This window comes from Phacochoerus africanus, chromosome X (genome assembly GCF_016906955.1).
Source record: "Phacochoerus africanus isolate WHEZ1 chromosome X, ROS_Pafr_v1, whole genome shotgun sequence".
NCBI classification, from domain to species: domain Eukaryota; kingdom Metazoa; phylum Chordata; class Mammalia; order Artiodactyla; family Suidae; genus Phacochoerus; species Phacochoerus africanus.
In genome coordinates, this window is record NC_062560.1 from 18,641,078 (window position 1) to 18,653,635 (window position 12,558).

Below are 12,558 nucleotides of genomic sequence, written 5' to 3' on the forward strand. Positions count from 1 at the left end.
CAGAATACTTTGCCCCAGTCAGTAGCACTACATTTTTTTCCTACCATATGCCAGTTGGCTGTGGTGTAAATGTCCTCAGCCAAGCTGTGTGCTTGCCAAGGCCCTGAAAGATGTCATATTTGCCTTTGTAGCCTCAGAACCTGCCTGTAGCAGGTATATAGTAAATACTGGTGGAACTGTTCCAATCTAGTTATATATACTATTGATACAACCAACTAGGAAAGAGGAGAGTTGAACTACAATTGAGTTATTCAAAATTCTATTATTCTGCCATGAACAAGAGGAAATAGGAAACTCCCAATTTCTTCAAACATATCGATTATAAAAAAAAAAACACACTGAAGAGTTCTAAATCACTTACTGATATAAAATACACAACACTCTCAAAGATACTTCTCACTCTGCTGTGGCCATTGGGTATTTCTTTTTATTACGGATTAATTCTAGCTGCCAGCTGTAATTAAGAAAGCCGTCAACTCCTAGAACCTAGAAATACAACATCTATCACTATAAAGCACCTACTGTAAATAACTAGGTCCCACAAGCTATTAAAATAGGCTCTTAACAGTACTGGTGAATTTGAAAGTCGAGGCACATCCCAAGCCCATCCTTACTCCGCTAAACTAAGGACTGCTCACCTGTGTTTCCACCTAGGGGATCGAGAGCGTGACCGTGGCATCCCTTGACACGAGAGCCACTATCCACTTTTTACACTGCAAAGAAACACAATATTAGCAAGTTTGTAGAAAGAGCCTGTAATCTGCTCTAAAAACAGTGAATGCCACTGACAAAAAGTAACTTAAGCCCTCTGTGCCTCAGTTCCCTTGTCTAGAAAATGGGGGTGATAATAACTGCATCCATGTAATTGAAATGTTGCAAGGATAAAATGAATTAGATCAAAGGTCAGCAAGCTTTTCCTGTAAATGGCCAGATTTTAACTATTTTAGGCTTTGGAGGCCATGTAAGGTCTCTACCACATTATCTTCTCTTTTTTTTAATGATTTAAAATTTTAAAAACCATTCTTAGCTTAAGGACCTCAAAATGGGCCCCAAAGGCCAAAAGTATTGTAGTTTGATGACCCCTGAATTAAATCATAAAAAGAGCTTAGCATATTGTCTAGCACACAGCAACTGCTAAATTGATGTTGTAAAAAGAGGAAAAACTTCCTCAGAATTCCTCTACCTAAATATAACCACTACTACCCCTCCCATCTTTTGCCACCAGTCATGTATATATAATCACAGTCACGTTCATACGGTCACAGTCAAAATGTTTAGGAACACTTGATGATGATATCCTACTTTTTAAAGATTTTTTGGCTCTGCCCCACAGCATGCGGAAGTTCCTGGGCCAGGGATTGAACACGCACCACAGCTGCAACCCAAGACAGGCAGTGACAATGCCGGACCAGAAAAAAAAACCACCCTCACTAGTTACAACTCAAATGCCCAACAATCAGTAAAAGAGTAAACAAGTTTAAAATACATCCATCCAGTTACTCCTTACCTTTCTTCTAGCCTTAGATGGTTTTTCATCCACATACCTGATTAGTCCACCACAGAAAACTACTTTCTTTTCCTTAATCAGACCGTTCTATTCGTACCACACAGATGGCCTTCCCTTACTCTGCGGGACAAATCCCTATTCTTTCAGGACCGTTTGCCCATCTCTCCTGAAATTCTTTTCTTGACTTTTTTTGCCTGAGTGTCTTCCTTCTTGGGAGTTCTGAGTTTATTATGCAATTATTTCAGTATATTGTGATTATTTGTTTACATAATTGTATTTATTTCAATAGGCAAAAGACTCCAAACAGCATATACAGAACACAAAACTCAAATGGCCTCCAGAAATCTAAGATGTTTGACCTCAATAGCAATCGAGTAAATGCCAATTCAGATTCATAACCATTCCATATCTGTCAAAATGACAAAAAAAAATTTGAAGCTCCACATTCCAGAGTGTTGGTGAGGCCATGGAAGGACAGGGACTCTCGCATACTGCTAAGCAGGAGCGCATACATGAGAATAACCAGTTCAGGGGCCTGCATTACCCAGTAAATGTGCACATGCCCACATGCCGGAACAGACCCTACAGCAGTGGTTCTCCAACTTCAGTGCATGTCGCAATTTACCTGCAAGGCTGGTTAAAACAGAATGCTGGGCTCAATTCTGGGGTGGGCCCCGCTTGTAGCCACTTCCCAGGTGAAGATGATGCCGGTCCCCTAACTATAGAACCACTGGTTTAAAGGGAAACGTGAAGGTTACTTGGGAGAAAATGTTTACAAGTAGGATTTACTGGTTATGAAATTCTTTTTTAAAAAAAGTACTACTGGAGCTCCCATTGCGGCCCAGCAGGTTAAGAAGCCGAGTAGTATCCATGAGAATGTGAGTTCAACGCAGGCCTTACTCAGTGGGTTAAGGATCCGGCGTTGCCATGAGCTCTGATGTAGGTCGCAGATGCGGCTTGGATCTGGCGTGGCTGTGGTGTAGGCCAGCTGCTGCAGCTCCAATTCAACCCCTAGACTGGGAAATTGCATATGTTGCAAGAGCAGCTGTAAAAAAAAAAAAAAAAAGAAAGAAAGAAAGAAAAAAGGATTACTTATTTACTTACAATATTTTCCTCTGCTAAAATTAAAATTAGCTTTATTAATATTCAAACTATTGGAGTCTTGCTGTGGCAATTGGGTAAGAATCTGACTGCAGTGGCTAGGGTCACTGTGGAGGCGCAGGTTTGATCCTCAGCCCAACACAGTGGGTTAAAGGATCCAATGTTGCAGCAGTTTTGGCACAGGTCACAGTTGCAGCTCAGATTCAATCCCTGCCCTGGGAACTTCCATATGCCATGGGTGTGGCCATTAAAAAAAAAAATCAAACTCAAAACTGGGTGAATTTTATTGCATATAAATTACACTTCAAAGCTATAAAAAAGTTAGCTTTGGAGTGATGAAAATGCGCTAAGAATAGATCAGATATTATGGAGATGGCTGCACAACTCTGCAAACATACCAAAAATCACTGAATTGCTCATTTTAAACCTATAAATTATATCTCACTAAAGCTGTTCTTTTTAAAGTTAACTTTGTTTGCATTTGCTTTTTTTGTGTGCATCGGCTAGCAATGAATAGTACTGGCTCAGAGGCTTAATGGAGAAGAGAGGAGAGTTAATTTAAACCCTAGAGTCTGAGCTAAGATGATTTTTACATTTTTAAAGAGTTGTTTAAAAAAAGAAGAATATGCCACAGAGACTGTATGTGGCCCATAGAGGATAAAATATTTACTTAGCGGTCCTTTACAAAAAGACTGACGATGCCTGACTTAAACTAACTTACTTGTGACCTGCAAAGTTAATCAAAGGAAGCTTTAGGAGAGAGAGGAAAAAAAAAGGGCGGGGGGGACCAGCAGGGTTTGTGACTGGGGAGAAGGAGATGTCGGTAACACAAGGGAAATTCGTTTATACTTCTCCTTCACGGTGAACTGTGCAGGGGACAGTGAATGAGCGTGTGTGCCCTTGAACATAGAAAGATGACAGGACAGCAGGGGCGTCCACTCCGAGGAAGACGCAGAAGGGGATGCCGGTGCCAGAAGAGGCCAGCCCTACCGCGACAGCACTGGACACGTCCCCTCACCCAGCTGACAAAGCTGGCTCCAGCCACTCTCCTCTTCTTCCACCGCAGCCCTTCCCCCTCTCCATTAGGTCCTTCCCATGACCAAATTACCTCTCCCACTTCTCCCCCTGCACACCCCCCTGGGCTACCACCCTCTCTCTCCATTCACCACCAGATTCTTCACAGGCCTGCCTTTACACTACAGTCATTCTCTGCCATTCCTCTCCTCTCATTCTCTATGGCCCCTCACCAATCGAGCTTTCCACTCCACCACTGCGCCAAACTGCTCTAGTCAAGATCACTAATGAAATCCACCGTACTCCATCCAGTGGTTACCTTTCCTCCTTCCCCTGGCTCTAGCAGCAGCACTTAACAGTCAATCACACCTTTCTCCTCCACTTGGAAGGCTAACAATGCCTTGTGTTCCCTTTTGCTGGTTCTTCCTTATCTCTGCCCTTGCTACCCTGACCCCTAGTGAACCCAGTCTTCCTCTAAACAGTGACTTCAGTCTTTGGACTTTTCACTGTCTATACTCTCTTCCTCGGTCTGCACGCTCCCTCAGTCTCATGGCTTTAAATGCTCTCTATAAACTAACAGAGTGACATCTCTAGCCCTCGCCCATCCTTGGTGTGGCAGTCTTCCATATCCAGCAGCCTACTGGATGCTGTAAACATGTCCAAGAGTAAACTTCTGACCTTCCTCCAAAAACTCCTCCTTTTAAGGTCTATCCCACTTCAATAAATGGCAACTCTACCAACAAAGAGGAAGCATAAAATGTCCAATAAACCCATACAAAAAGAGACTCAACCCTACCTAATCAGGAATATAACATTAAAACCAGAAAATACCATTTCATACTCATTAGATTTGCAAATGCTTTAGTCTAATGAACCCCATGTGTTTACAAGAAAGCAGAAAAAGAGAATTTCTCAACTGGGGCAAATTCCTCCCTAAAAAACCATGAAGCAGAAGAAAACACTCAACTTTATACTCCAAGTAGAATTAAATATATCCCAAAACATTTAAAAATATAATTTTTCAAAACTCACCTTGAATCAGAAATTGAAAAACTAAGAAGAGAAACAGACAAAAAGTGATATGCCCAAAAAAATTAAATAAACTAAGAGAAAAAAAAATGGGAGAAAAAGACTGCTTTATCCCAGAAGGGAAGAATAACTTACAAGGTGCCCAAGGGAAAATAAACTCAAATGAAATGATGTAGCAACTTTGGAAAACAGTCTGGCAGGTCCTCAAAAACTAAACGTCAAGTTATCATACTGACCCAGAAATTCTAGTCCTACGTATATACCCAAGAGAAATAAAAGTATATGTCCACATAAAAACTTGTACATAAATGCTCATATCAGCATTATTCATAACAGCCAAATGTGGAAACAACTCAAACATTCATTGACAGATGAATGAATAAACAAAATGTGGTATAGTCAGACAATGGAATATTATTTGGCCATAAAAAGGAATGAAGTACTGACAGTCAACAGGGATGAACCCTGAAATCATTAAGCAAAAAGAAAGAAGCCAGTCACAAAAGACAACATACTATATGATTTGTTTCTGAAAGGTTCAGAATAGGCAAATCCACAGAAACAGAAAGTAGACTGGTGGTTGCATGGGTGTGGTGGGGGCAGAGGGCGGCAATGGAGGGAAATGAGCAAGGGGTTTCTTTTTGGGGTGATGAATATGTTCTGAAACTAGACAGTGATGATGGCTACATACCTCTGTGAATATACTAAAAAAACACTGAATTGTACACTTCTAAATGGGTGCCTTGTGTGGTATGTTTACCATGTCTCAGTAAATCTGTTACCCGTGCCCCCAAACACCGCCAAAATCAACTGAAAGAGATCCCAAAATAAATGTGAACTCAGCATTTACAAATGCAAAGAATTGTCCAAGAAAGCCTTTGTAACAAGGAAGCCACACTCACAGCATAGAAATGGACCAAGTTAGAGCCCACAGAAGAAGGCAATCAGCAGATCAGAGGAAGCCAGACCTTAGGAGAGCAGAGATGGCTTGTCATCTCAGCCACAGTGGTTATCAGTTCCTCCCTAAGGAGCAACTGGAAGTGGATACAGAACCCCACTATTGCCTATCAATATCCTACTTTGATTTCACGAATACAATCTATTTCTCTGAAAGATAAAAAAGGTTAGGAGTTCCCATTGTGGCGCAGAGGAAACTGATCTGACTGGTATCCATGAGGATATGGGTTCGATCCCTGGATGTGCGGATCTGGCATTGCCGTGAGCTGTGGTGTAGGTCACAGACACGGCTTGGATCTGGCATTGCTGTGGCTGTGGTGTAGGCCGGAAGCTGCAGCTCGATTCACCCCCTAGCCTGGGAACTTCCATATGCTACACATACAAAAATTAATTTGCTAAAAAGCAAAATTAATTAATTCATTTTAAAAGGTTAAATAAACAAACAGGGGAGCAAGTGCATTTTAAAAGGTTTAAGTACAAAGGTTAACCATTAGAACAAAAATAAAAACCTGCCTGGAGTTCCCATCGTGGCTCAGCAGAAACGAATCTGACTAGTATCCATGAGGACACAGGTTCAATCCCTGGCTTCGCTCAGTGGGTTAAGGATCCAGTGTTGCCATGAGCTGCAGTGTAGGTCACAGACGCAGCTCGGATCTGGCATGGCTGTGGCTGTGGCACAGGCTGGCTATAGCTCTGATTCGACCCCTAGCCTGGGAACCTCCATATGCCGTGGGTGCAGCCCTTAAATAAATAAATAAATAAAAACCTGCCTAAATACCTCCCCCAACTTTTTAAAACAGCAATTTTACACCTCATAGCAAGAAGAAACAGCAAATAGAACAAAACACACATAATTATAAAATATTATCATAGATCAAATATATCAGGCCTAACAATAAATATGAATAGGCTTAATTTAACTCACCTACAAAAATAACAAGGTTCAATTTGGCTCACAGAACAAAACTCAAGGACTTGTATAAAAGACACATCTAAACAAAGTGATTGGGAAACGTTAAAAATAAAAGGACAACCAAATTATACAAGGTAAACAGAAACAAAAAGAGAGCAGAAGTGGCAAACTTAGAGTCATGCAAAGCAGAATTCAAGCCCTAAAGCATTCATTATGCCAAAGAAAGACATTTTTTAATGCTAAAAGCCATAATCTTCGATGAAGAGAGAACAAATAAATAATATACATATTTACATGAATATAATATTGCAACTACCTTTATGAAATAAAAACTACAACAGATGCAAGGAAACACAGATAGAAACTAATAAGAGAGTTCCCATCGTGGCTCAGCAGTTAACAAACCCGACTAGGATCCATGAGGATTTTGGTTTGGTCCCTGGCCTCGCTCAGTGGATTAAGGATCTGGTGTTGCTGTGGCCATGGTGTAGGCTGGCAGCTGTAGCTCTGATTCGACCCCTAGCCTGGGAACAACTTCAATATTCCGTGGGTGCAGTCCTAAAAAACAAAAAACAAAGCAAAAAAAAGCAAAAAACAACAACAACAACAACAAAAACAAAAAAGCACCTGCTGGAGTTCCCGTCGTGGCGCAGTGGTTAACAAATCAGACTAGAAACCATGAGGTTGCGGGTTCGGTCCCTGCCCCTGCTCAGTGGGTTAACGATCCGGCGTTGCGGTGAGCTGTGGTGTAGGTTGCAGACGTGGCTCGGATCCCGCGTTGCCGTGGCTCTGGCGTAGGCCAGTGGCTACAGCTCCGATTCGACCCCTAGCCTGGGAACCTCCATATGCCGAGGGAGCGGCCCAAAGAAATAGCAAAAAGACAAAAAAACAAAAAAAACATGCTAATAAGAAGAGACTTTAATATACCACTCTCAGTGGTATATTAGATCAGGTAAACCAAAAATAAGAAGACAGAAGATGTAAACAGCATTGTCAACAGGGTAAATCTTAAAGATATGAATCAAACTCTACCTTCAATACTACAGAATACATATTCTTTGGAAGAGCTCACACCACATTCAGCAAAAAAGAAAAAAAAAATCACCTATTAGGTCACAACGAAAACATCAGTAACCTCTGCAAAACAGAAATATTACAAACAGCACTCTCTGACCATAATGTAATAAAACTAGAATTTACTAATAAAAACAAACAAGAAACACCTATGGATTCCACCTAGAAATTTTAAAATCTCCTATTAAACAACTCCTGGGTACTCCAATATGGATTTTTAAAGAAATAATGACGAGAAAAAAACTACATATCAGATTCTATGGGATGCATTTAAAGCAATGGTCAAAGGAAAATTCATTGCACTAAACATATTTATCCATAAAAACTGACAGAATAAAAAAAATGAATTTATTTCCAAGGTAAAAAAAGAAACTAAAAAATAACAAAGTAAACCAAAAAGCACAAGGAAAGAAATGATAAAGATAAAAGTAGAGGAAGAGAATAAAAAACTAGATTTAAATAATAATTTACAATTCTGTAGTTTTTGGAAAAAATAAAATGGATAAATCACTAAATAACATATAAACTGACTAGGGAAAAAAAGAGAGAAAGCACAAAAACATAAAATAAGAAAGAACATGGGGGAAATAACCTTTGTAATAGAAGAAAAATTTTAATTCATAAGAGATTACTTTGTAGCCCTCTATCCAATAAGTTTGAAAGCCCAGATGAAAGGAATAATTTGCTAGAAAAATAGATATTACTGAAGTTGACCGTATTAGAAAGTTTAAACAGATCAATTTCCATAGAAGAAACTAAGAAAGTTATTAAAGAAACACCCCATGAAAAAGCATCAAGCCCAAATGGTTTCAGAGGGGAATTCTACCTAACTTCAAACATCAGATTGCTTCAATGCTCTATAAATTATTCCAGAGCTGCCATATCACGAGAAGGAGCAAGCTTAGAGGAACATCAACCTTTCAGGGAAGATGAACCAGCCAAGAAGACGGACAAGGAACATCCTCTGAGGAAGGAGGGAAGCCTGGGGGATAGAAGGAAATTTCCAGAAAGGAGACTTTCATGTCAAAAGCTGCAAAGAGATCCAATAGATATGGCTTGAGGACTACGTGGAAGGCAAGGAGACTAAGAAAGCCAATTACGGGAGTTCCCCTAGTGGTGCAGTGGTTAACGAATCCGACTAGGAACCCTGAGGCTGCGGGTTCAGTCCCTGGCCTTGCTCAGTGGGTTACTGATCCGGCGTTGCCATGAGCTGTGGTGTAGGTTGCAGATGTGGCTCCCACGTTGCTGTGGCTCTGGTGTAGGCCAGTGGCTACAGCTCCAATTAGACCCCTAGCCTGGGAACCTCCATATGCCGAGGGAGCGGCCCAAGAAATAGCAAAAAGACAAAAAAAAAAAAAGAAAAAAGAAAGAAAGCCAATTACTAAGAGTGCCGTGTAACAGCGTGGCTGGTAGGGGAGGAGAGAAACTATGCTGCAGCTGGGTGATAGGGGTCTAGGGAGGAGGTTCTGAAATGGGAGCAACTTGGGCAAGTTTGTGGTTGATAAGGAGAAACTATGTGCATGGCATTAGGGACATGACGCAGGACAGCCATAATAGAGATGAGCCCAAGTACAATTAGCTCAACGTTCCCTTTGACTCCTTAATATCAACTCCAAATAACGTGGTCAATTTCTCCCAATACTTCACACTTACATATTACCTTTTTTAAAGGTCCAAATTTAATTTTTTTTTTTTTTTTTGTCTTTTTGCCATTTCTAGGGCCGCTCCCGCAGCATATGGAGGTTCCCAGGCTAGGGGTCGAATCGGAGCTGTAGCCGGTGGCCTACGCCAGAGCCACAGCAACATGGGATCCGAGCCACGTCTGCGACCCACACCACAGCTCATGGCAACGCCAGATCGTTACCCCACTGAGCAAGGACAGGGATCGAACCTGCCGCCTCATGGTTCCTAGTCGGATTCGTTAACCACTGAGCCACAACAGGAACTCCAGGTCCAAATCTAATTTTTATCAGTAGTCACATTTTATGTTAGTTTGGTAAACATTACTGACTACCAGGGGCTGCTAGGCAAACCAAGTTGGAAGAGATCTAGTTTCTCAGTCTTCAGTGGATAAGAAGGATCCCAGGAATACCAGGAATTTGTAGCTTCACTAAGTGTTTTGCAAATACTATTTCATTTAACCTTCATAAGCCTTTGAGGAAGCTAGAATTACCTCCACTTCACAGGTGAAGAAACCAAGCTTCAAAAAGGTTAACCAAGCTGCCCCCAAGAGAAGGACGTAAAATCAGAATCCAGGTTCTCAGACTCAATGCTAACCCTTCCCCGAAGAATTCCACCTTGCAACTCCTACCTTCAAAAAGACGACTCTGAAGAGACTGCCTGATCATTTGCGCAGATGCTCGGTCAGCAAAATTGGACTTTAGCACACTTGAGAATAGTTGACATCCTGCATCACATCTAAAATTGCCGTCTAAATATGGAAAGCAGCTTTTATGCCCTCTAGCTGCCTGGACATTCTGTAGCCTGTAGGGCACAAAGACGATGTTTTATTTATCATGATCTCAAGGTCTGTGTTTTGTTCAGCTTTTTATCTGTCCCCCTCAGCTTTATGTATAATGCCTTTAAATATGTTCTCCTTCAACATTTGTGGATTCATTCATTCACCTCATTTCATAACTCTGACATCATTCTGAAGATAATCTAGGGCAGCAGAATAAAACTTTAAATTTAAAGGCTGAAAGAGTAGGGGTGAAGGGTATCAGAGAGCAGCTTTTTTAATTCAGAAATTTACAGTAAAAATCAAGATGTTTTTGTGCTCTGAAATTTTTACAAGATGGCATAATTAGCAACAAGACAAAGTATATTTAAATGTACTCCTCATAAATGCCTCATTTGACCCTTATAACCACCAGAGAGATAAGGCAAAGGCACAATAATCTCTAATTCCAAGTTGAGGAAATAGTCCCTTTGAAAAGGGAAGCAACCTGTTCAAGGTAATCAGATATACTGGAACTCAAGGAAGTCCTGACTTGAAATCTGTCCTTTGCTTCACCTAGATAACCCTTCTTTATTAAACTGGTAAAGGTGGAATAAAAAATGAGATCCTAAATTGCCATCAACACATAAGAAAGAAAAAGGTAACAGCTAGAGAAGGATACTGGTACTTGGCTGGAGAGCATATATGGTCCCAAAGGGTGCCTATAGAAATCCTTTAAACGTTGCCTTTTGCTAGGGTGGGGAAAAGGACACTCACAGATTGTTGGTGGGAGTACAAAATAGCACATCCTTTCCTGAGGGAAATTGAGCAATTCACATTAAAAAAAAAAACCCACAATTCTATTATCTAGGAATGTACACTAAGGAAGTAATCGTGGACATGCACATTTTACATTTCTCCAAGAATGTCTTTAAGTAGTGAAAAACTGGGAATAACCATTTAAAAATAAATGACTGCAGCCATATAATGGCATGCTATGTAGTCAGGGGAAAAAATGGTTACCAAAGAGAATCCACTTTAGACAAATTCATGCATTCATCTCTGCACAGAAAAAGACTGGAGGTGTAGCCCCAGTATAACCATATTCACAATGGCTACTTGAATAGGAAAAGAGTGTACCTTCTTCACTGCGATTCTGTCTATTTTAGAGATTTCATATATAAATATGTCACTAAATGTTTATATAAATGTTTATAGCTAGGCGTTTTAGAGGCTTCTGGGGAGGGTATGAGAGAGCAGGGCGTTCCAAAGAACATTTTAGGAGCCATTTTTTAAAATACCATGAAAAAATAAAGCATTGTATACTATCACCATTAAAACACCATAGAAAAATAAGGCACACATCTTGACTGCACACCAAAACCTTTCCTTTTCAAGTTCCAGTCTTTCATTCGTACCAGTTGGCATTCAGAAAAACGTGAAAAAGGCTGCCTGGCCAGAAGTCTGAGAGACCTTCCTGATTTCTACCTGTAGTTTTTTACTTTGATCCAGAAAAGAAAAGCCATCACCTAAGAGGCAAGAAAATACTTGGGAGGATAAGTTTCTCTCCCATTTCTTTTTCTCCCGACCTACCAACAGGACAATCTTGCCAGGGACCGGCCCGGTTTCCTAATACACCTGAGAGAAGCACAGGAGATGCGCCAATTTTCAGGACACGTTTCTAAAAAGACAAGTTTTACTTTGATCTGCAGGATAAAGAGCAGCCTACGCTACTCTTTCTGGACGTTACCGAAGGAAGATGCCGCTTCGCGGCAAGAGGGCCTCCCGAGGACAAAGCAGGGGCTCCTCGGCTCTGGTCCCGCAGGCGACGCGTCCGCAGCCGCCTCTCGGGAAAGGGCACTGTCCCTGGACACCGCTCCCCCCGCCCCACCCCCGTCGCCAAGAGAGACGTTCCAAACCGCCGGGGCCGAAGCCTGCCCAACGACGGGCGAGGATCCGTGCCGCGGCAGCAGGTGCCAGGGTCGCGGCGTCTAAAATAAAGACTCCGTCCAGTGGCCGGAGGCAGTGACACGGGAGCGGTCCCCCGGGAGCCTGAGCTGGGCCGCCGCAACCTCCCAGCCGCCCCACCCGCCACCCCAAGAACCGCCCCTCCCAGGCGACGGACACGCCCTCCCCGCGGGCCCGGGCCTCGTCGCCCCGCCCGCCCCCCAGGGCCGCTCACCCTGCCGGGAAGTCTTCGCAGCCACTGCCGCCGCCGCGCCGCCGCCACTGCCGCCGCCACCGGCCCCTCGGGCCTCGCCCCTCACACGGCCGCCGCCTCGCAAGGCAGTGGCACCACAGTTACCTCAGCTGGGCCGCGGGACCCGGAACCACTTCCTTCCGGAACCGCCTCGCCCCTCCCCCGCGCCCTGGCCACGCCCACCGCCCGCCGCCTCGCGCCGAGCCGGCTCTCCCACCACCGACCTCTGCTCTCTTTCCCAGCGAGGGTTGCCCCGCCCGGGCGGCTCTGGCTAGAACGCCTGCGCCCTCTGCTGGCCGTTCCCACCTCTGCCTCTCTGTCCAGAG

At 42.8% G+C, this 12,558-nt stretch overlaps 1 protein-coding gene across 8 annotated transcripts in view; it reads right to left on the reverse strand.

Moving 5' to 3' along the window:
* Positions 1-12,351, reverse strand: part of BCLAF3 (BCLAF1 and THRAP3 family member 3) — a 59,229-nt gene extending 46,878 nt beyond the window's left edge. For 4 of the 8 annotated variants that reach the window (XM_047764549.1, XM_047764542.1, XM_047764546.1 and 1 more), the window contains exons 1-3: positions 12,215-12,351; positions 9,907-10,079; positions 639-713 (exon numbers count right to left, since the gene is read on the reverse strand). In XM_047764549.1, coding sequence (XP_047620505.1) covers positions 639-679 — 41 coding nt within the window. In that variant the 5' untranslated portion in view covers positions 680-713; positions 9,907-10,079; positions 12,215-12,351. Of the gene's footprint in view, positions 1-638; positions 714-2,407; positions 2,436-9,906; positions 10,080-11,625; positions 12,073-12,214 lie in introns of those variants that run through there. The other 4 variants (XM_047764543.1, XM_047764545.1, XM_047764544.1 and 1 more) reach the window with 4 other exon arrangements.
* Positions 12,352-12,558: the final 207 nt, after the last annotated feature.